Here is a 23,212-nt window from a genome sequence, read left to right as displayed (position 1 = left end):
CCACAACTGCGCCTGCGCCCTCGGACAGGGGCTCTTTGGCCCTCACGCTGCTGGGAGCAGGGTCCCCTGGGCTTGTTCTGCACACAGGAGTCCGGGTGCACGAGGCAGGAGGGGCCCGGGGAGCCAGCTGCCTCCTGCACTCTCCCTCGGTTGTGGGAGGGGCTCAGGGTCCTCCTCGGGCACAGTGGCCCCCAGTGCCTACCTGAGTAATGCAGGCGCCTGTGAAAGCCACAATCACGGCCACCACATTGACAGTCAGCTGGAACTGCAGGAACTTGGAGATGCTGTCGTAGACGTTGCGGCCCCACATGACTGCCTTGACGATGCTGGTGAAGTTGTCATCGGTCAGGATGATGTCCGAAGCCTCCTTGGCCACGTCAGTCCCTGCAATGCCCTGGGGGGCACACACAGAGTCCATGGGCCCCTTCCCCAGCCCCCCACAACCACTCATCCTTCCCTTCCAAACGAGTCCCTTGGTCCATGCAACGAGTCCTTGCACTAGAACAGTTTTGCTCAGAGACAAAGAGGAGGCTGCCCTACTGCCACAGCTGGGTCGCCTACTAGTCTCTGCCCGGTCTCTCCACACTAGAGCAGCTTGCTGTGTGGGGAGCGCCCGGGAGACCGGCTCTCGGAAGGACTGGCCTGTGCCCCTGTGCCTGCCCAGGCAGGGTGGGAGCTGGGCTGGCTGGGTCTCTGCATTCAGCAGCTGAGCAGCCTCCTGTGCTCCCAGCGCCACCCTGCTCGATGGATTTTACTGGAAGAATTAGGTCCACAAAAGCAACAGGAGAGAAGCACAGAGGAAGAGCTCATTTGGGGACTGTGCTAACCACACCTGTGACTGAGGTTCACTGAGACTGGACCGGGACATGAGGAGGCCGGTGCACAACTGACCAGTACCCCCCAACCCCCAGCAGGGCCGCCGGGCCCCGCGGTCACCTCTGGCATCATCACACCAAATACCTTTAAATAAATCGCACATGTGTCCCCTGATCGGCAGAGCTTGCCGAGGCCCAGGTGGCCAGGATATGAGAGAAAGAAACTTCTGGCACTCTGCAACTTGCTTTAATGCTAGCCCCCACATCCCTGCACAAAGCTTATGTCCTTAAGAAGCACCCGCCTCCACCAGTGTGGTGAACTAGGCTGGCAGCATGTGGCTTACCATGGCGAAGCCCACGTCCGCCTTCTTGAGGGCTGGCCCGTCGTTGGTGCCGTCCCCGGTCACGGCCACCACCTGCCGCTGTTCGCCGGTGCTGCTGTCGATGATGCCTGGAACACAGTAGGGCGGGGCAGGGCTGCGGCCAAACTGTGTTCCTGTGGGACCAGCCCAGGGCTGTGGTGGGGGGGACCAGTTGGCTCTGGGATTGTGACTGTGCTACTGCCTCCATGCTCTCTGTCACTTTGGGACCAAGTCCCTGTGCGTTGACTGGCAGGCTTGTCCCCCTTCTCCTACCCCAGCCCATCACCCAGTGAGATGACATGGGGTGGGGCTGTGATTTCTAGAAGGCAGGGGCTCAGCGCTGTGTGACTGGGACAGACATTTCCGTCTCCTGGGCTTCAGTATCCCCATCTGCTAGGATGAGAGACCAGTCTCCCCAGCCTCTTCCATTTGTGTTAACATTATCATCTCCATTTTCCTGATGAGAAAACTGAGGTTCAGGGAGGGCCAGTGACTTTCTCTGAGACACAAAACAAGTCTCCTGCAACAATGGGTCCAGAGCTGAGTACCGCACTTCCTAGGCGGAAGCTCAGACAACACGTGGGGGTGATGGCCACAGGCAGCCTGCGCCATGCCACCTGGGCAGGGGCAGGGAAGGGCGAGCAGGAGTGAGCCAAGTCCATTACCTTTGACCAGAGTGTGCTTGTCAGTGGGAGACGATCGGGCGAGGACCCTCAGCTTGGGCCACACCTTGTCCAGACGCTCCTGCTCTATCTGGGAGGGGATAGAACACAGAAGCTGCAGAGCCTAGGTGGGCGGGCGGACGGACAGGGCTGAACAGGAGGGGTTGGGGTGGAGAAAGTGCCAGAAGCCCGGGCCTGCGGGAGGGCAGATGGACCTGGAACTACCTCGCCTTTCTCGTTCCGGATCCGCCGGTTGAACTCCTTCCCCTCCAGGCACAGGAAGTCCTCCCCAGGCTGGATGATGCCGCACTTGGCTGCAATGGCCCGGGCTGTGTTGATGTTATCCCCAGTCACCATGCGGACCGTAATGCCAGCACGCTGGCATTTGCGAATAGCTTCTGGGACCTGGAAGAGACCAGATCGTGGGTGGGGCCATCAAGGCCAGACACACGTGTCCGGGCTGTACCCTTTGCTCTATCTGGATCTGCAGCACCCTGCCCCCAGCACGGGGCCTGGAGGAGAGAAGTAGCCTGTCTGCTCTGCCATCACCGTCAGCCTAGCCTGCAGGGAGCAAGGTGCCTCCCTCAGTTCCCCAGTCCCCCACCCTGCTTCCCCCAGGTGCCTCCTTCACTGTGTTGGGTCAGGGGACCAGCGACGACTCAGATCCAGGAGTTGTCATCACGAACAAGGCTGGGAGGAGCCAGTGGAAACTCTTACCCTGCTGAGGAGCTGCATCAGAGCCATGGCCAAGGTTGACCAGAGAAATCACCCTGCTCTTTCAACCCCATTTTCCACTGGGAAATGGAGACCCAGAGCAGCTGAGCCAGGGCAGCCGGCAGCTGCTGCATTGGCTCTGGAAGGACGAGAGTGGAACCTCTGGCCCCAGCTGCCCAGCCAGGTAGCAGGCCCCACTGCAGCCCGGGCCCTCCAGGGCTCTGACTCAGGGCGGGCTGCCGGCTGCCAGCTCTCACTTGTTGCCCTGCCATTTAAGAAAAAAACAAAACAAAACAAAACCTAAGAGATTTAGAGCCGTAGGCTTTACATGATAAGGTGCTCATTTAGGGGAAATGGAACGTGGCTTTGATGACTTAGCACACACCTCCATTTTCCAAATATAATATTAGATTCCAGAAGAGGGAGAAGAAAAAGACCCCTCTAGTGCTGAGTGCAAAATGCACTGAAAGGAGCTGAGACCAGCCAGGAAGTGGCAGCATGTCCCAGAGAACTGAGATACTCCCATTCCCAGTGAGGAGGTGGCTCTGCGGAGGGGAGCCCGGCAGACGGTGCCTGAGGGGTGCGGAGGGGAGAGCAGCAGGAGGAGCGGGCTCAGAGCTGAGGGACTTGGATTAAGAGGTCAGACCTAGGCCTGTGAGATGCCCAGATGCAGCCCCGACAAGGGGTACAGCCTGGGGAGACCCGGCTCCCTGCTCTGTCCACTGGGCCCAGCGCCCCCGCCTGCGGGCTCCCAGTGAGTACCACTGGGCTGAGACCGAAGCCCCAGTGACAGTCTGGGCACGAGGACAGATGGCAAGAGCGGCCGGGCCTGGGAGCCCAGGGGGTGCGGTGGCCGGGGGAGCCAGAGCCAGGCGGTGTGGGAGGTAGGGCAGCTGGGAGACCCCAGGGCAGGCAGGCAGCTGGGGAACCCTAGTCTGGGAGTCTGGGCACACTGGTGGCCCCTGAAGCCGGGGGTGGTGGCTGTGATCTCAGCCAAGGAGAGAGTGGGCATGAGAGGAAGAGGGGGACCCGGGCCCAGCCAGAGCACCCCCACTTCAGGCCTGTGACACAGTGACCCTATGATCCCTGTAGCAAATACTGCCAAGTGGCCTAGAAGGCCGAGCCCCCAGGAGGGGCTTGCATCCCACACCCCCATAGGCCTCTCCCTGCTGTCAGCCTCAGGGATTCTTTCTGCTCTGTGGGGATTGTGGGGTGCTGAGTGATGAGCTCCAGGGAGACACTGCCCTTCCAGCAGCTTCCTCCTGGCTCTGAAGTGCCTGGAAGCCACTCCTCTGCTGCCACCAAGTGGCCGTGATGAGCCCAAGCCCGGTGAACAAGGGACCCAGCCTTGGCTCGTCTTGTGTAGGTGCAGCCCAGGCATGGCTTCCTCTCTGGTCCCCAAGGCCCCAGGCCTCCCAGCCAGGTGGTGGGAAGCTCCTGCCATCCACCAGTGCCCTCTCCCTCATCAGGCGACTGTCCTTCCTCAGCTGCCTCTCTGCTGTCCCCTGGGCCCAGCCCTGGTCCCTGCCTGCTGACTGAGGGCAGACAGCACAGTAGCTAGTGCAGTGCCTGCCAGAGCCCCTGCACCCCTCTGGCATAAATACAGCCTGCCTCTGGTCTCATGCGGCACCCCAGGGCAGACACCCCCTAGGGCTTCCTCCAGCTGCAGCCGTGCCATGCCCCTAAGCATCCTGGCAAGTGCAACAGAGGCCAGGACTCTGCTGGGCCCTTGGGGTCCCTCCTTGGCCACCACCCGGCCAGCCAGTCTCCATGGGGTCTGCTGGGCTTCCCCAGCCGGGCCGTGTTGGTGTCATCTGCCATCCAGACTCTCACTCAACCACTGTGAAGCCAGAGAGGCGCTATCCTGTGCCCTGGGCCCTTTTACCAAGGCTGGTTCTGGATCTTAAATGAGCGGCCCGTTGCCTGGCCTCGAGGCCTGTCCCACCCTGTGGTTCCACCTGCCGGGGCAGCCACTGTGGCTGGGCCTTCACAGTGAGAAGAGTACTGACCAGGAGAAGGGCTGGGCCTCGCCCCACCCATGTGCAGCTATTCTGGACTGTTCTATCTTACCCCCACCCCATCCAGCCTCATTGGCACTTCTGTAAATGAGAGGATGGAAAGGTGGCTGCTGCAGTTCTGTTTTGGAGATCTATGAATACACCTGTGCCTCCAAGCTGACATCTATGACTCAAGCTTCAGTTTGCAACAAATATTTATGCCAGAAATTAGGGGAAGCTGGTAGGAAATGGACTTGACCACGGCCCTGGGAGTCCGGGAACGTCGTCTTCCTGGGTTTGTGAGACATTCAACAGGAGCTCCAGCCTTCCAGCATCTTCCCTCAGCCCCAGTAAACTGTGTAGAAAAGTCTAGAGCTGCCACTGTCGATGCCTTCTGAGAAGGAGCAGCACAGAACCCCATGTGGGGCTGGCAGCCATTTGTGGGTAGGGGTGAGGGTGAAAGGCTCTATCCAGAGGGGAGGCCATTGGGTCTGTGTAAGGGCGTCGCGGCTCTAGGACTTGGCTGGCTGTATGGACGCAGCTGCCTCTCTGCCTCAGTCTTTCCTTGGTGCAACAAAGGGTAAGGCCGGTCCCTGTGTCCTTGGGGGTGGCCCTGTCACCTCAGCAGCACCCCCAGGCAGCTCCTCCCACCCCCTGCCTTCTCCAGGCCTGTTCCTCTGGCTCAAAGTCTCTCCACCTCAACTCTGCCACCATATGCTTCCTCCCGGGGCTGACTCCAGGTGCCCCTTCTCTGCACACGAGGTCCCCGTCTCCTGGGAATTTGGGGGCGTGCTGTCACTGATGACCCACGGCCGGTGTTTAGCTGCGGCAAGGACTGACTTCTGAATTGAGGATCTCTGGTACCCGACCCAGTGTATAAATGTGGGGCTCCTGCAGGAGAGCCGAGAAGCTTCCCCCTTGTCTCAGCACCCCTCCCCTACCCCACGCCCCGGCCCCCACACATACATTTTCAGGCTAAGTGGCAGGACCCAGGTGGTCCTGCTTCTGACATGAGTGGGTGCCACCGGAGAGGCCCTGGGAGGAGAGAGAGGGTCCTTCCCTGCCTCGCAACCTGCACCCTCGGTGCCTTGCACGCTCCCTCTGGGCCCAGTGTCCTGCAGCTGCCTGGCTCCCCACTCCAGGGCCCGCCCGCGAGGCTCTCCCTCCTTCAAGGGTCTCACATCTTTAAGGACCAATAACCCTCCCCATCGCTCTTCCACTCTATACCCTGACCAGCCTCTGCCCTGTCTCTGTTCCTTCTTCAGAAAGCTCGGGTGAAGTGTCCACACACTGGCCCCTCAAGCACCATCGCAAGGTGATGTTCCAACATCCAGGGCCCGCCTCTGCCATGACCTGCCTTAAGCTGCCCTCTTGCTCTGGCCACATGTTCCTCAGTCTCCCTTCCCTGACTGGCCCCTTCCTTGCAGGCTCTTTCACAGGCTCCTCCCACCTCTGCTCTAGTGCACCCCACGACTGTCAGTCATGTAAAGACGCTTCTGGAGAACCTCTCTCCAGCCAGGACCTTTGCACCGAGCTCTCCATGCCTACAGCCACCTAACCTGTTCACATTTCTGTGGGGATGTCCCAAACCTTGCTCAACCCCAACCATCCACTCCCCTGCCCCAGCCCCCTAAGCCCAGTTATGGCAGCACCATTCACCCAGCTCTCCCCGGCTCCTCCCTCTCCCTCACCAGCCCTTCTGATCCACCCGTCCTGCGGCTGAGGTTCTAACTGCCACCCTCTCTCATCTGGCGGAGGCAGGACAGAGCCTCTGGGCGGGTGCAAGGGTGCGAGGACAAAGGAGGCCCAGTGCTCCGCCATCGCCCACCTTACCCAGTAGTTCCAACTGTGGTGGGTGGCCAGTTTGTTCCACCTATAAAGTCGGGCAGGGAGTGCTGTGGTGGCCAGGAAGGCAGGAAAAAGGGGCGGTCCCCTCCTTGCATTTTTATGGCCACTTGGGAAGCAGGGCTCCCCCTCCACCCATCCGGACAAGCCGGGCCTCCCGGAGGGGCTCTGGCTACCTCGGGCCGCACAGGGTCCTCGATGCCCACGACAGCTATGCAGGTGAGGTCGCCCACCACCTCGTTTTCATTGTCCCAGTCGGGCTCCTGGGTGGCCAAGAAGTCCCGGTAGGCAATGCAGATGGTGCGGAGGCCATCACAAGCCATTGGCTCGATGATCTTCTTCACCATGTCGTCCCGGTCCCGAGGGCGGAATCCGCGCAGTTCGCCACTGCTGTTCAAGATGTTGGTGCACCTGGGGTGAGACAGGATGAGAGGAGCTGGCGCCAGAGAGTTGAGCCCTGCACCTGACACAGCAGAGGGGCTTCTCCAAGTGGGGAGGCACTTGGCTTGGGCGGGGCCTAACATGGTACCCGCCCTCCGCATTCATGTTCTTCCTGGGACCTCAGCATGTGACCTTATTTGGAAAGAGGTTGTTGCAAAGTTAAGAAGAGGCCCTTGGTCCAATGACTGATGTCTTTATAAAGAGAGAAGAGGACACACAGAGACACAGACACAGGGACAAGGCCACGTGATGATGGAGGCAGAGACCGGAGAGCTGGATCTATGAGCCAAGGAAGGCCAAGAGCCGCCAGCCACCACCAGAGTGGGAAGAGACAAGGAAGGGTTCGGAGGGAGCACAGCCCTGGGATTGAGGGCAAGAGGTGGAACATGAGCAAAACTGAGTGCCATGGGGCCGGGCGGCGGCGAGGCAACAGCCACAGAGGGGCCAGGCCGGGGAGGGCTGGCAGGACTCCGATGGAGAAGAGGACGGAGCAAAGGAACCGCAGGCTGCAGAGGCCAGTGTGGCAGAGGGACGGACAGGGCCCCGAACAGGCTGGTGAAGAAAGACGGGAACTTACCGTGGAGGCCAGTGGAGGAGGTGGCCTTTGCCCTGGGCTGGGGAGGCTGCACCTGGGCAGACTTTCGGGGAAAAGCATTTTGGATGGGGAGCCAGGTGGGTGGGAGAGAGCATATGGGGGCTGCTGTAGTACTGGGGAAGAGAGATGACAAGGCCAAGGGGAGGTGTGAAGGCTGAGCAGGCTTGTGGGGTGGGGCACTGGACGTGGACCTGCGTGCCGCCTGCCTCCATTTTTCTAACAGCTCTGCTGAGATATAATTCACAGAGCACATGATTCACCCATTGAAAACCTACAAGGCAACGGCTTTCAGTACATTCACAGTCATGCTACAACCACCAAAGGCAACTTTAGAACATTCTCATCACCTCTAAAAGGAACCCCACGCAAGCAACAAAAGAGAAACAGAGATAAACTGGACTTCACCATTGGAAAACATTTGTGCATCCAAGGACGAATCAAGAGAGTGAAGAAAGAAATCTCTCAAGAGAGTGAAAAGATGACAGCCTACAGAATGGGAGAAAACACTTCCAAATCAGGTACGTGTTAAGAGTCCAGTATTCAGAACATACAGAGAGCTCTTACAGCTTAACAGTAAAACGACTAACAACTCACGTCAAAGACGGGCAAAGGCTGGAGCAGATACTCCTCCAAAGAAGAGAAACAAATGGCCAGTAAGCTCATGAAAAGGCATCAACATCACTAGCCATCTGCAAAATGCACATCAAACCCACCGTGAGACCCCACTTTACATCCACTGTCGTCATTATAATAAAACCCAGATAACAACACATGTTGGTGAAGATGAGGAGTTGGAACCGTCCTGCACTGCTGGTGGGAATGTAGCATGGGGCAGCCCCTGTGGAAAACAGTTTGGTGTCCCTCAAAAACTTAAACATGGAATTACCATATAGCCTGGCAATTTTATTCTCAGGAATATACCCATGAGAACTGAAAACATGTGTTCAAGCAAAAACTTACATGTGAATGTTCAGAGCGGCATGATTCACAGTAGCCCAAAGGTGGGAACAACCCAAGTGTCTGTCAGTGGATGACTGGCTAAACAGAATGTGGTCCAGCCATACAATAGAACATTATTCAGCCACAAAAAGGAAGGAAGCCCTGGGACAACTTGGATGAACCTTGAAAACGTGAGGCTCAGTGAAGGAAGCCAGGTGCAATGACCACATACTGTATGATTCCAGAAATGTCCAGAACAGGTGAATCCAGAGACATAAACCAGACGGGTGGCTGCCAGAGGCTGGGCAGTGGGGAGGGGGGTGCCTGCTTTGTGGGCACGGGATCTCCTTTGTGGTGATGAACTTGTTCTGGGACTGGATGGCAGTGATGGTGCACAACCTTGTGAATGTCGCTGAATGTCACTTTATGCCACTGAACTGCCCACTTTAAAGTGATTAAAATGGCCAATTTTACATCATGTCTATTCTACCCTTTAGCTAGCCCCTAGCCCCTGGCGTCCCCAGCCCCAGGCTCGGTACTGCCGTCCACTCACTTTTTCAGCAGGATCTCTGAGGCACCCTTGCTGAAGAGGCGGAAGCCGCCGTCAGGTGTGCGGATGACTGTGCTCATGGACTTTCGGACCGAGTTGAAGGTGTACACCTTGTAAAGCTTCTCTTCAGGAATCTGCTCCCGCACAGGCTGGAAGTCCCGCTTCAGGTCCAGGACGAAGCCCAGCAGGGCGCACTCCGTCTTGTTGCCCACTTGGCGTGGGAGGGCGCCCTCCTTCTCTGGAGGCTGCAAGGTGAGGAGAACCAGCATGGCCCCGGGGACCCAAGGCTACCCCCTTGCTGTCCCTGGGGCTCTGGCCCAGCCTCGGCCACCACGTCTTTTGGGGGTGGAGGCAGGGAGCCAGGCAGGTCTCCAGCCCGGACTCGACCAGGAGGTTTCCCACAATGCACCAGGCTGGGAAGTGTTCTAGAACCTGCAAGCCCTGCCCAGCGTCCAGGGATGAGGAGGGTGACCAGCACCCTGGAAATGACTGTAGCTCTGGGTGAAAGTTCTTAAGAGAGCTTAGTGAGCCTGTGGTGATAGTTCAGGCCGTGGCTTGGCCAGGCCCCCTCCCCCATCGCATCCCCACCTCGGCCCGCCTGCCGCTCACTCCCGGCTCACTAGAATCTTGGTGGTGTAGGCACTGTTGATAGAGATGGCGTGGACCAGGAGATCGAGGATCTTGGGGGTCAGGGCACTGGGGGCCGGAACCTCTTTGTAGTGGGTGTCTCCGAGGTAGGACTGGACCACGGTCATACGGTTGGTGGTGAGCGTGCCCGTCTTGTCTGAGCAGATGGCCGTGGCATTGCCCATGGTCTCGCAGGCGTCCAGGTGGCGGACCAGGTTGTTGTCCCTCATCATTTTCTGGAAAGGGCACAGATGGAAGCTTGGGTAGCCAGCTGCCCTGGGGGCAGGGATTGGCCCACGGGGTGGGGGAGCAAGAGGTCATCAATACAGCATCATGTATGATTGTGCTTGGCCCAGCCAGCTCTCCGAGCAGCACTAACAGCCCGGGGAGCCTCGGTCAGCAGGCACGCACCCCCACCACTGGGCCGACAGCAGTGCCCAAGGGTACAGCTTGGAAAGGGAGCAGGGTGGCGGGCAAAGCTAGGCAGCAGGCTATAAGGTGTAAGGGCTCTCATCAGACAGTCCAAGCAGTGGAATCTGGGCAGCTGCTCTCCCTGGAGCTCCACTGGGGCCTCCCCACTGCCCAGGATGATGTCACAGACCCCTCTTCGGTCACCTACAGGCCCCGTGGCTTCCCTGCCCACCCGATCTCTGCCATGCTCTGCCCAGTGTCTCCCAGTGGTCACCCTTCCTCTCTGTTCCCACCTCAACTCCCTTCCCCCTCAGTACTCCCGCCCTCATCCTGCAGGAGCCAGCTCATCTCATTGTTCCCAGGAAGCCGGGTGGGGAATGGTGTCCAGGCCCGGCTCTGTGTCCCTGCTCAGCCTTCCCACTCTTCCCTGAGTGACCCCAAACTTTATCTGGTCCTCATTTCTTACAAGTTGCTTAACGGCTTTGTGCCCCAGTTCCTGGGTCTGTATCCCAGTATCAAAGGATTCTTATTCCTATTGTGTTTATTACCTTGACAGAGTAAGCTAAGGAGATGGTAACAGCAAGAGGCAAGCCCTCTGGGACAGCCACAACCAGCACAGTGACCCCGATGATGAAGAACTTGACGAAGTACTGCACGTAGACGGGCGTGCACTCTGCCAGCCACACCCGGCCGTCCACGACGAAAGTCTCGATCACAAAGTAGAGGACCAGGATGATGACGGTGATGGCGGACATCACCAGCCCTGCCCAGCCATGATAGAGGCCACAGAGGGTGAAGGCAGGAAGCGGGGTCAGCAGGGGGCGAGGGAGGGAGAGAGCAAGAGGGAAGAGGTGAGGGACGCTGTGGCCAGCATTAGCTTGAACCCAGGTCAGAGGAGGTGCTCCCTGTCCTTAGCCTGACAGAGGGTTACTATCCATACTCACCCACTGGGGCTGAACCTGGCCCTGAAGGCCGTCACCTACCCCGGGCCTGGCCTCTTGCTGCCTGGCCCGCACGCCCGTCACATCCCTTCCCTACGTGTTCTCCATGACCCAGCATCATGTCCCGGAGCCCAGTGCCCTCCACGCCTGTCGGTGGCCCCAGGGCCGCCCCCTCGGTGCCCCCTACCTGCTTTCCCGATCTGCACGGCCAGTTTGGTGAGCTTTCCCTGAAGGACTGACTTCTCCTTCTTGGGCACACTGGCTTTCTTCTTCTCCCGCTCCTCCATCTCCCCGCCTTCCGCGCTCTTCAGGGGCTGCATTTCCATGGCAACGGCCCCATCCTGCTTCTTAGCTGCACACAGAGGAACCCCACAGCCAAGGTTAGGGCCTGGCGGCTGGGGTGACAGCTACAAGGGGCTTTCAGAGGGAAAGACATGCCACACCATCCAAGAGGAAATGAGGGCTTTGTCCTCTCCCTCCTGTCCTGTCAGCCCAGGCCCTCCTGAGGTGGGCAGTGGCTCCGGCGCTGTCCTGAGCAGGACAGAGATGGTTCTCTTGGAGCCTCACAGGGAAAGAGGGGACAGACACAAGCACCAGTGACTTGGGCACACAGACAGCGTGGCCAGTCCTGTAACCCAAATCTCAATACCTGAAAGCATAGGTCTGGGGCCCATGGAACGTTCCAGAACCCTGAGCTGACTCATTGGCCCACTGGTGTCCAAGCCACATCCCTGCTCCCCTCAGGGAGGCCCAGGAGTCCCTGCACTCTCCTCCTCTGCTCTTGCTCGGGCTGTCTCTTCTCTTGCCCGCCCCTTGAGTAGACATGTCAGGGCCTGGGCTCACCCCATGCACCCTCCTCAGCCCACTCCCCATTTGCCAGTGGGCAAGCATTGCACCTCTCTCTCTTCATGCAGCCTTCACTACTCCTCCCTAGCTGCCTCTCCCCCTCACAGCTCCCCTGGTGGGCCCTCCTGTGGTGGTGGTGTGTCCCCCACCCTGCCTCTGTCCCCTCCGTCACCTCACGCACACCATGGCCTGCCGGGCCTCCAACTACACTGCCCTGCGTAATTTTCTCCATCCCCTACCTGGAGGGGACACTCAACCCTGCCACTCGTCCTTGTCCCCACCCAATGGGGTTCCTGGTGCCTCTGCAAGCCTCCTGTGTCAGCTGCCCCCTCTTGTTCCCATCTGCCCACCCACCCCTTCTCCCCTGAGACCACTCACCGACAGCTGCTGCTTGCCACAGCCTCAGGCCACAGCTTCAGCAGCACTCAAAGCCCCACTCAGCTGGGCTACTATAGCCTCTACCTGCCAACTGGCAGTCTGTGCTCCAGCCGAGACCCCGGCCCCTGGGGCAAGTTGCCCTTCCTGAGCCTCAGTCTCGGCCCCAGGGTGCCGGCTCACGGGCCAACTCTGCTGCGTCCAGCAGGGTCTGCAGACAGGCTGCCCCACCCCACTCACCTGACCTCTTGGTGCTGCTCCTGCAACTGAGGCGGGCGGCCCCCCACCCCGTGCCGTCCCCTCTGCCCCCCACCCTGAGCACAGGGCGCGCATTACCTTTGGTCTGGCTACTCTCCATCGCCCCATCCTGTTGCTTGCCTACAACGGAAGAGGAATGACAGACACGGAGACTTGAGAACACCCACGTGGCCCTGGCACATGCACGTGGACACACACACAGGACAGCAGGGCACAGACAGTGCAGCCAGCGAGCACAGGGAAAGGGGGAAGAGAGAGGAAAGAGGGCCCTTTGCCACCTCCCGGCAAGTGGGGGCCACAAGCACGCTGGGCTTCCCATTGGCCTTGTCCCTAGCCCTCCAGCGAACCCCTGAAGCCAGTCCTGGACAGACCCTGGGTCACGTGTGGCTGGCAGTGGGAGGTTTCTGGAAGGGCCACCACCATGAGTAATGAGAACTGCCAGGTGTCCGGTCCCAGCTCCGCTGCCTTAAGCAGGGACCCCTGGTCAGGATGTGCAGTCCCCGCAGAACCACCGCGAGGGGTTTACCTAGGTGGTTCCTAACCCCTGGCGGTCTAGAGATGAGCTTTCTGGGCAGCACGGCCGGCGGTTGGCTCTGGGTGCGCTTTAGAGGAATGAGGGAGCCAGACTCTAGGGATCTGCCAGGCTCAGGGCGCTGGCTGGGCACTGGGCACCTAGGGCACTGGATGGGGAGGGAGTGGCAGGGCCACGGGACGGGCTGGGCTCCAGGCGGACCTGTGCCGGGACTCCTTCAAGCTAGTGCTCGGGCACCACAAAGCCTGTGGCTTGGTGCTCAGGATGATGGCAGTGACTGCTTCCCAAGGCCAAGGTCAACAGTGCTGGCCGTGTTTCTGGCTTCCAAAGCCAGGAAGGACTGCAACCCTGGGAGGGTCCAGGAGACCCGACAGGTGAGGGGCCTGGGAAAGCAGTTTGAGCAGCTCTCCCGAGGGCCACATACGCATTGGCAGATGACCACCACGGGGCAGGAAGCTGGCTTGTCAGCCACCACCTGGCAGCTCATGTCACTCAGGATCCAGGAACACAGATGGGGGCCAGGCAGCTCCCAGACAGGGGGCCTGGTCTGGGGGCCCAAGGGAGGAGGGAGAGGCCCCCTCAGCCCCAGTAGGGTGTGGATTTGGCCCTGTAGAGGTGGTTCGAAGGTGAAGGACACTTCCAGGGTGAGGAGGGGAGACACCTGCAGACACAGGGTGACAATACAGCACAGTGAGAGGGTGTTGCCAGAGGAGGGCTGGGCCTGGCCTGAAAAGAGGAGGAAGGGTAAGAGGCCACCCCAAGGAGAAGGATGACTAGGAAAGGCCAAAAGGCAAGAAATAGGTGGGGGTGGGCAGCAGTGCCCCTTGGGGGCAGGGAGCGTTGAGCCCTTAGACAAGGATCAGGAGGCGGTGAGGGCGAGGGTTGGAGCAAGAGGGAGACACTGGGCGTGGCCACTTTCCTCTTTCTACAGGGGCCCGCGGCCTCGGGCAGAGACCTTGGTGAGGGGTCGTGGGTGCCTGGTCAGCTCTGCTCCCTGTCCAGGGCCCCTCAGGGTCCCCTCATTCCAGGAAGCCGGCTGGTGGGGCGCCTCCTCTGACTCACAAGTAGCGCAGCAAGGGGGAGAGAGGGGCCCGGGCTGGGGGCTGGGGAGGGGGAGGAGGGCTCTTGTCAAGGTTGGAGAGGATGGGCCTAGGACCAAGTCCTGAAGGGCACTGACATTTAAGGGACCTGGAGGGAGGAGAGGAGCCTGGAAAGGAATGTGGAGGGGCGCCCTGACAGCCAGCCATCAGGGTGTCGCTGGAGGGCCACCAGGGACTCCAGTCCGGCCCAGACGAGGCCAGGGCCTGCCTACCCACCCACTTGCCCTCCAGTGGGCCCCAGGGTGCTCACTGCAGAGACACTGGGCTGAGCCCTGCAGGGAAGAGGCGTTGGTGTGGCAAAGGTAGACAAGGGTCCACCGGTGCTGGCAGGCTGTGAGGGGCAGGCCTGGCCAGCCAGGAGCAGGGAGAAGCCCTTGCCGAGAAGCTGGGCCCAGGCTGCTAGGAGATGGTGCCCATGGAAGCTTCTAGGCCACAGTGACTCATCCATCTCCTCCCTCCACCGCCTCCAGCAGCACGGTGGCCCAGGGCTGGGGACACTAGTGCCTCCTTCCTGATGTTGATCTGTCCCTGTGTTGCTGGGGCTGGCAGACCGATCCCACCTGCTCTCCAGGTGACTGACTGAGGTGGAGCTGGTGACCGGCATCCCTCCATCCCCTGCTCAGCTCAGCAGCCCTGGCGTCTCACTGCCCCTTCTAGCGGGCCCAGGGGGTTCACTCAGAGGTCAAGTGTGCAGCTAGAAAACATCATCCCTCACTTGGTGTGATCACAGGAGTGGCCTGAGGGGAGACCCAGGTCAGAGCAAGGTGAGTTGGGAACAGATGCAGGCCTGAGACATGGAAGGGAATGGGGTCTTGATGGGGAGGGGCTGGGGGGAGGTCAGGGTCAGCTCTGTAGCTTTGTAAGCCTTGTTCCAAGGACTGGAGGGCCGCTGGCCATGCTGGGGCTCAGAGCAGTGGCAAAAGGAGGCAGCAGGATAGCTATGTGCCAGGGAGGCCAGGGTGGACACAGAGCTGGACTCTTGGAAGCCACCTGTCCCTCTGCACTGCTCTCCCTTGGAGGGAGAGCCCACCCCATCTCAGCTTCCTCTAGCCCGGGATGTCCCTTCCGTTTGGGAGCCCTCCACCTCTGGCCATGTGACCTGCATTTCCCCAGCTGCTGTGCTGGCCTGGGACCCTCAGCACCTCACCGAGGGTGGGCACGAGACCCCGGCAGCACTCTCCCAAGCCAGGGTGGCTGGTCCCTGTCCCTCCAGCCCCATTTCTACCCAGGCAGGCCACTCTGCATACCCTAGCACCCACATCCCAAAACCTTTCAGGAAGGGCCATGTGAGGGAAGCTGCCCTTACACAGAACTGGGGGCCCCCAACCTGCCGGCTTTGAGGCAAAGACCCCAAAAGAAGAATCTCCAGAAGGAATCAGAAGACAGGGTATGGCCTCCCGCCCCCCTCGAGGTCTGGTTCTCCCCAAAGCCGGAGACAGGGATGAGGCCAGTGAGGGATAGCCAGCGGCAGGTGTAGAAGAAAGAGCGGGTTTTTACAACATCAAGGGTGAACCCTAATGTAAACTATGCACTTTGGTTGATAATAATGTGCCCATGTTGGTTCATCAATTGTACCAAGTATGCCACACTGATGAGGGATGTTGAGGGTAGGGGAGTATATATGTGTGGGTGGGGAGGGCTATGTGCTAACTCTGTATTTTCTGCTCAGTTCTGTTCTGAACCTGAAACTGCTCTAAAAGAATAAAGTCTATTCATTATAAACAAACAAACAAACAAACATACATCAGTGATTGAAAAAAAGAAGAAAGAAAGAGTGGGCTGCACAGGAAGGCCAGCCCCACCCCCGCTCCAGGACTGGAGGTTAGGGCGCCTACCTTTCTTATCCTTCTTCTCCTCCTCCTCTCCACCAGCTCCAAGCAAGGTAAAGATGATGCCTGTCTGGGAGTTCACGCCAACAGCTGTCACCACCATTCTTCCAGAGCCTTCCATGACATGAGTGCCTGGCCCAGCAACACAGAGAGACCAAGACAGAGATTTGCACTGCTAGGTGGGACGCAGTCTCAGCACCTCCATGTTTCCTCCTGGGAATCTCAGAGGTAGGCACCCAGCGTCCCCCTCCCCTCTGGGCTCAGCCCGTGCCCTGAGGCCTCACCCGAGAGCAGCATGGGGTCTTTGTCCGCTGACTTGCGCACGTGGTCCGACTCGCCCGTCAGGGAGCTCTCATCAATCTTGAGGTCGTTGCCCTGGATGAGCACTCCATCGGCAGGCAGCAGGTCCCCTAAGTTGGGCCAGCACAGATTGTGGATCCAGGTGGCCCTTGTCTGTGCCACCTCTAACCTCCCCCAGAGAAGACCCATCTTGTCCTTTCTGGGGGGACCCACTCACCCCAGCTCCCAGGGATGGGGACAACAAAGATGTTGGGGGAAGCCCTCGACAGGCCTTGGGGACAGCCTGCTTCTGGGGCTCTGAACCTCTGACTCTCTCCCTCTTAGCTCTGCCTCCTGCCCAATCTCCGGCCTTCAGGCCCCCGCAGGTGAGGCACACTCACTCCTGGGGAGAAGTTAGTGGTGGTGGTGGGGCTCCTCTGGCCCATCCTCCCCCTGAAATGGGAGCTGAGCTTCCTTCACAGGGTGGGTGACAATGGGCGAGCTCACCATACTTGACCTGGGCAATGTCCCCGACCACCAGCGCGGCCACGGGGACCTGGAGGAGCTGCCCATTCCGGATGACGGTGAACTTCTGCTCCTGCTCGATGCGGCTCTGCAGGCCCCGGAACTGCTTCTCCTTGCTCCAGTCGTTGAAGGCCGTGACCAGGACCACACAGATGACAGACAGCAGGATGGCGGCCCCTTCGATCCAGCCAGCCTCGGCCTCCCCTTCGTCTTCTGCCCCAGCTGACACGTTCCCGCACGCTGCGGGAGGAGAAGGGAAGCACAGAGGTGGCTGAGGAGGGCTTCAGCTGGCTCCTTCCTGCTATTGGGACCCGGTTGCCCTGTGACCCTTCCTGTCTCAGGGCCCACACCTCCCCTCCTGCTAGCCCAACTATGCTGCCGCCCTTGCCCCGCCCCCTGCCAGCTCTGGCTCCCCACCTTCGCTCTCCTCTCCAGGGGGCGCATAGAATGAGAGGCCCAGGGATACGATGGCGGCCACCTCCAGGATGATGAGGGTCACATCCTGCAGGGCCTCCCACACCAGCTGTAGGAAGGTCTTGGGCTGCTTGGGAGGGATGAAGTTTTGCCCGTAGATCTGCCTGCGCTTCTCCAAGTCGTTGGTGTTGTCGGCCAGGCCTGCATGGTGCGGGGACATAGAGCAGAGGCACAGAGGCAGAGGATGGGACAGGCTGGCCCTGCCGCTCCTGCTCCCTTCTCCATGCCTGTCTTTCACTCTAGACTGAGAGCTCTCGCAAGGCGGGACTGCACTAGCCTGGCACCTGGATGGAGCCTTTCTGCAAACCCTGGGGTCAGCTGCCTGGACCACACAGGTGCACAAACACATGATAATGCAGAGCCCCAAGCAGGAGGAAGGGCTGGACTATCCTCCTGATCTGCCCAGGGAGGTCTAGGAACAACAGCCCCCTCTGCATCCCTGAGCAGCTGCTCTGCGGGGGCTGGGAGGGAGGGCGGGCCTGGTTGATGCAGGGGCTCAGAACCAACGCCCACAAAGGGGCCAGCCCCAGCATTTGGAAGCTGGGCCCTGACTTCTTATTCTTGGGACAACCCGCCTCCTACCCAGGCCTGTACCAAGGCCTCTGGGTCTCTGCTTCGACAGTATGAATGTCCTCAGGCCTGAAGGTACCAAAAGCTTCCATGTGGGACTGGCATCCGGGTCAGTGCCTCCCAAGGCCAGGTATCCACTTGGCCATCTTCCCCAGAGGCAGGCAATGGGGCGACACAATGCCCTGGTCCCACCCTCAGCCCACAGGATTCTGCTTCCTTCCAGGCCCATCCCCAGGACTCCCCCTGCCCACTGGCTTCTCTGCCCCCAGTTGCCCAGCCCCACACTGACACCTAGTGCCCTGAGTAGCTGCAACACCTGTGGTCTCTTGAGGGGTTGGGGGTGGGGGTGGGGGAAGGGGCAGCCAGAAGGGCCCAGATCCCAGCCACACAAGACCGGGCCCCTGATGACTTGAGAACAAGAAAGTGCTAAGTGTGGTGCAGAAGGAGCTGGAAGGAAGGAGGGCGGGTGTGTACTGGGCAGGGAAGGGCGGCTTTGGGGGAACAAGGGGAAGGGGAGAGACCCCTTTGAGGGGAAGGAATGACAAGAACAAAAGCTCACAGCTGCACCACCTGGGCACGTCCTCCGATTTAGGCCTTGACCTCACGCCGTCTTCCCCACACAGCTGTCCCTGCCTTTCTTCCCCGGCCTCGCTGTGTCTGCGCCCCGCCACGGCTCAAGTTTCTGGAGGACGTGGCCTCCCAGTTGGGTGTCTGGGAGAAGCTCAGGACCTAAGCTTGTAAGGGCTGGGGACCCAGTGAGGGCCCACACCCCACTCCTGACTAGAGCCTGTGTCCTTGACCTATTGGAGGTATGAAAAGGTGGGTAATTACTACGAGGGCCTTCAAACCCTGAGTCTCCCAGACATGCAGGGTATCCACTCCCCCTGCCCTGGGAAAAGGCACTGTCTTGGAGTCCCCAGGAATGACAGAGACCCACTCCGCCCACTAGAGAGCCCGGGGCTGCTCGTCATACCTCCCGAGTCTGCATCCTGCCCGTCCTGGCCACAGGCCCAGCTTGTTCCAAGGAAAGCTGGGCCCTCAGGGTCCCTTCCCCAGGACCTCCGTCCTCCCCTCAGCCTGTCCCTTGGCTTTGCTTTGCCCTTGGTGCTGCGGCAACGCTTCGCTCTCCCTTGCCCTAGGCCAGCCCGAGGCCTTGGCTTTCCTGTGGGCTCGGGGGTCCGGATAGCTGCTGTGGCCGAAGCACTCATTGGGCGGGGGGGGGGGAGGCGGGGGCAGCTGCAGCCCCTCTGGTTCTGAGCAAGTGCTGGTCCAGCAGGCCCCTGAGGTGGCCCAGGTCCAGGGTGCAGGGGCAGCAGTCGGCTGGTTGGCATGGACATAGATGGGCACTGTGCCCAGAGCAGAGGCCAGATGCCATCAGAATTGCATTAGGACCTCATCGGGCGGCTCTTGGCTAACCTGCCCCTCCTTTTCAAGACTGCCAGTGGGGCACACACAGGGGCAGGGCTGGGGCCCAGGTCCCCCTAAGCTTGGCCTAAGACCCAAGTTCCCTGGCTTCTGGAACCCTCTTGGATCACTAAAAAGGTGGAGATCATGGGTGCGCTTATTGCCAGGAGAAGACAAAGTCCCCTGCTCCCCAAAGCACGCACCCCCCGACCCCCTCGCCCACCCCAGAGTGCCACTTTGCTGGCACCCCCAAGTCTGACCACCTTGCCAGGGTGTTGGCGTGGGGCCTGGGGCGCAACTAAGCCAGCTCCTCCAGGAGTTCAAGCCATTGTGTCTGAGCAGGAGCAGGAGTGGTCGGGTGAGAACTCGGGGTCCTTGAGGGCTCCCAGGGCCAGAGAGGGGAGGGTGGTCCTCGCAGCACTCCTTCTGTGGGACGCAGACTGGCCCAGCGGGCTCCCTCAGTTGGAGCTGGGCCACCCACCCGGGCACCTGCCTGTCCTCACGCCTGTCCCTCCACAGGCACCGGGTGAGCGCCACAGCCACTGGGGCAGAAGCGGGGCGTTCCCAGGGGCCTTGACATTTTAAATATTTAACAAGGCCTGACAGGCAGAGGGAAGAGCTGCCAGCTGAAGCCCATCTGCTTGCTTTTATCTGGGAGAGACCAGAGCCCTCGTGGCTAAATGGCCCTCTACCCCAGCCTCCCCTCCCCCAGCCCCAGTCCCGGGGTGGGGGGGGCAAGGAGGAGGGAAGGAGAGACATCCTCTGGCCCTGGGCCAAGCCATCTGCCCTGGTCACACACCCGCGCCAGGTTGGGTCCCTTTAGAGCACAAAGCAGGAGAGACCCAGGTGGTCCCTCCGCGTTCCTGACCTGGCCGAGTGGGTGCCCTCTCATCCGGCCTTGGGGCCACCTCCCCTGGGGGACGCACTTCCTCTCCCCACTCCAGCCCAGGTGTCACCTGCAAACAGATGGGGCCAGGGGGCAAGAGACACAGGTGGTGGCCAGGGCCCTGGGTGGACGAAGGTGTGACGGCCGAGACAGGAGTTTAGATCAATCAGTGCTCGCCGGGAACAGGCCTGGCACCAAGCTGGGACAGCCCCAGCAGCCCTGCCAGGGAGACGCCAGGGGGCCAGAAAACGCTTCAGCTCGTGCAATCTGGGGCCAAGCCTGGCTCCCGGTGGTCCTGGCCTGCCAGAAGGCCCAATAGACAGGACTGGGGAAGGCTGGTGCAGGGCAGGAGAAAAGAGCCACTGGCCTCCACCCACAGAACCTTCTGGAGGACACAACCCAGGCTCCCTAGTGGCTCCCTGCAGCAGAACTCTTCAGGGCTGTACTGCCTCAGAATTTGACCTCTACCCCCACTCCCGACCCAGAGAGCACAAACCCCACACCCTTTCCTCCACTTCCCAACTGGACAAAGGACTGAGCACATGGGGGACTGGGAATCACTCAGTCAGGGACAGCCCCTCTCGCTTTTTGGAAGAGCTTCTAGGGTTTCAGTTTGGGGCCCATTCCGTTGCCTGCACTGATGCGGTGCTATCTTCTCCCTTCCTCTGGTCTGTTGCTAGATTTCTACGTAATCCAAAGAGGAGATGCGAGTGGGAATTGCTGGTGGTGGAGGGTCAGGCTCAAGTGCAGGGGCTCAGGCTGACTCGGCCTGCCCTGGGGGTAGGGACTGTTTGCAGGGAGGAGTGCCGGGTGGCACACGGCCCGGCACCCCTGGCACACACGTGGCCCGTGCGGGGGCTCTGCAGCCAACTTACCCTCTGTGGGCGAGGTCTTCAGCCTCCTGCAGAGCCCGCTGACATCCCCGTAGGCTTCCTGGACTTTCTGCAGCGCCTCGGCCCCTCGGAGCTCCATGAGGGAGCGCAGCTCAGCCAGCGTGCACCCAAAGCCACCTGCATGGGGGGCCTCCCGCAACTGCTGTGGCTTGGGGTGGAACTCGATGGAACTGTTGGCAACGTCACCCATCCTGCCTGTTTCCCAGGAGGGGAGAGCGTTCTCGCAGGTGCGGCGTCAGCTAGGGACAGGCAGCCACCTGAGGTCCCGGGGCCTGAATGAGGTGTGGTGGACGCGATGGCAGCCGGGAAGTGGCCAAGCACAGACACCTGGGGAGAAGGAGGGGAGAAGAAGCCAGGGTCGCAGTTGAGAAAAAACCAAGGTTCGCTTTTCTGGAACATTCTCTGCAAATCTGCACTCAGTCCAAGCCATGACTCACTGAGTACAACATTCCCCTCCCAGGCCGGGCCAGTGGCCCTCAGGCTTCACCAGGCTCCCCTGCCAGGGGACCCCACGGTCCTGCCCGCCAGGAGCGCCCAGGCCTGGAGGACTTGTCCACGTGGGGAAGGAGGACATGTTGGAGCCTCCTACTGCGATCCCGCTGCACCAACACTAGCCAACCTGGGATGTAGAGGTGCTCACTGCCCCCCCGAATCTATTTCGGAACCCATATTGAAGCAAGGGCCATGTCTTGGGATTGAATAGTGCGGGTCTGGCCTGGGCACGGATGGATAATCTGTGCCCCCATCCTACCGCGAGCTTTTCTCTCTCGTCTGCTCCCTCCCGTTCCTGCTCTTGCCTGATTAAGACTTGCGGTGTGCAGCCGGCATGCTATAAATCCCCGTGGCAGTGGTCCTCCGGCGTGGCCTCTGCGGCTGGAGGTTTCAGGCCCAGGGCTGCACAGGGGTCCAGGGAGCATGGACAGATCCAGTTGGGCGCTAGGTCAAGGCTTAGCACACAGAATGTCTCTGCTGCCCTGAGAGTACCTGGGGACCGGGCAAGGAAGGGAGGAGGAGGGGAGGATAAAAGGAGAGGGGAGGGAGAGAAGGAGGGGAAGGGAAGAAAGGAAGGGAAGGAGTGGAAGGGGAGGGGTAGAGCAGAAAGCCAAGAGCAGCCACAGGTCACTGGTGATGTCTCCATTGCCCTGTCCCACAGCTGGATGCCACCCACTCCCCTCCACACCTTTCTGCCCTCCAGATAACCAAGGAAGGTGCTGGGGTCGCCTAACATTAGCAGCAGCTGGCCAAGTCCTGGCCACATGGCCTTGCCTCCACTGTGGAGCATCACGAAGCTGTCAACCCTCTCACTGTCCCCACGCTCTGCCACTGCCACCCCCACCCACCCAAGGAACCACTGGCACCCTAGCTGCACCTTCACAGAGTCTAGTGGTGGGGACCACGGTGGCTGCTGGACAGCTCTGTCCTGGGCCCCTGGCTTCTCCTGCTGCTCTCTCCCTACCTCTCCTTCCCAGCTTGCAGCCGGTGCCTGAGTGGCAGCATCCCCCAAGGCCATGTGCTAAGCTCCCAGGACCAAACTAGTCTCCATGCACATGGCCTTGGCCTTCACACTGGCAAAGAAGTCTCCTGGCAACATGGCTTATTTGGGCCCGATCCCTCACCTCTGGGGAAGCTCCTGGCCCAGAAGGATCCCCTTGGAAGCAGAACTTGGCCACCAATTCGGGTTTCTGCTCTAGAACTGCCCATGGAAACACAATAGCCCAGAGCCTCGTGTCCTCTGCTCTCAGGAGAGCTCCCGTGTCTCTCTCAGAGGCCAGTGGATGCCAGGAGGAGGGACATGCCACAGTCCTCAGAGGATGAGACCAGGGTCTCTGGGAAGCAAGGCCCTTTCTCCATGCCCATGGGCCTGGGGGTCTCAGAACATGGTGGTGGCCTCAGTTCCTCTGGATACTGGCCCCATGTTGGCAGGAAAAATCCCGTGTACCTAGGGCAGTCCCTGGCAGAGAGGCACCTTAGACCAGCCAAGGTGATCCAGATTGTAAAAGTTTGGGCACCTAGGTGTACACTGCCCTCTCCTGCTCCCACGCAGCTCCCATGGCCCGTCCTTCCCGTTTGCTAGCTGACAAGTGTTTACTGAGCATCTACTCTATGCCCACGCTAGTCATCCATGCTGGGCATAGAGGGTGACAGTGCTGAGTGAGTTCCCATGCTCTCTATCTGGCCAGGAGATGGGTAGCTCGTAGGTCCCGCTGGTGAGAGAGATGGAGGAGTGAGCCATTCTTCTGGAGGGAACAGTGTTGTGATGTGAGAAAGGAGGCAGGTAAGGGGACAGGGTGGTAAGGGAGGGGGCTGCAGATCCCCTGGGGCCACCGGTGACATGGGCCAGC

At 60.2% G+C, this 23,212-nt stretch overlaps 1 protein-coding gene across 1 annotated transcript; it reads right to left on the bottom strand.

Moving 5' to 3' along the window:
* Positions 1-163: 163 nt before the first annotated feature.
* Positions 164-21,195, bottom strand: ATP2B3 (ATPase plasma membrane Ca2+ transporting 3). The gene is made up of 15 exons (XM_032474705.1): positions 20,853-21,195; positions 17,061-17,258; positions 16,626-16,883; positions 16,124-16,249; positions 15,846-15,971; positions 12,457-12,498; positions 11,087-11,251; positions 10,507-10,721; positions 9,541-9,783; positions 8,924-9,165; positions 6,572-6,806; positions 2,065-2,244; positions 1,843-1,930; positions 1,160-1,266; positions 164-394 (listed from the first exon to the last, which is right to left on the bottom strand). The coding sequence occupies exons 1-15, from the start codon at positions 21,058-21,060 to the stop codon at positions 164-166; spliced, it is 2,664 nt and encodes an 887-aa protein (XP_032330596.1). The 5' UTR covers positions 21,061-21,195.
* Positions 21,196-23,212: the final 2,017 nt, after the last annotated feature.

Source organism: Camelus ferus, chromosome X (genome assembly GCF_009834535.1).
Source record: "Camelus ferus isolate YT-003-E chromosome X, BCGSAC_Cfer_1.0, whole genome shotgun sequence".
Taxonomy (NCBI): domain Eukaryota; kingdom Metazoa; phylum Chordata; class Mammalia; order Artiodactyla; family Camelidae; genus Camelus; species Camelus ferus.
This window is presented reverse-complemented; position numbering and strand designations above follow the sequence as displayed.

What these genes read in the sequence shown, in the direction of transcription:
- ATP2B3 (XM_032474705.1), bottom strand. Translation starts at nt 21,060, where the DNA reads ATGGGTGACGTTGCCAACAGTTCCATCGAGTTCCACCCCAAGCCACAG. An exon ending in CCTACACCACCAAGATTCTA is followed by an intron (nt 9,166 to 9,540) that starts GTGAGCCGGGAG and finishes CTCACCTTGCAG; the next exon opens with CCTCCAGAGAAGGAGGGCGC. An exon ending in AGGACCCTGTGCGGCCCGAG is followed by an intron (nt 2,245 to 6,571) that starts GTAGCCAGAGCC and finishes GGTCTCTTCCAG; the next exon opens with GTCCCAGAAGCTATTCGCAA.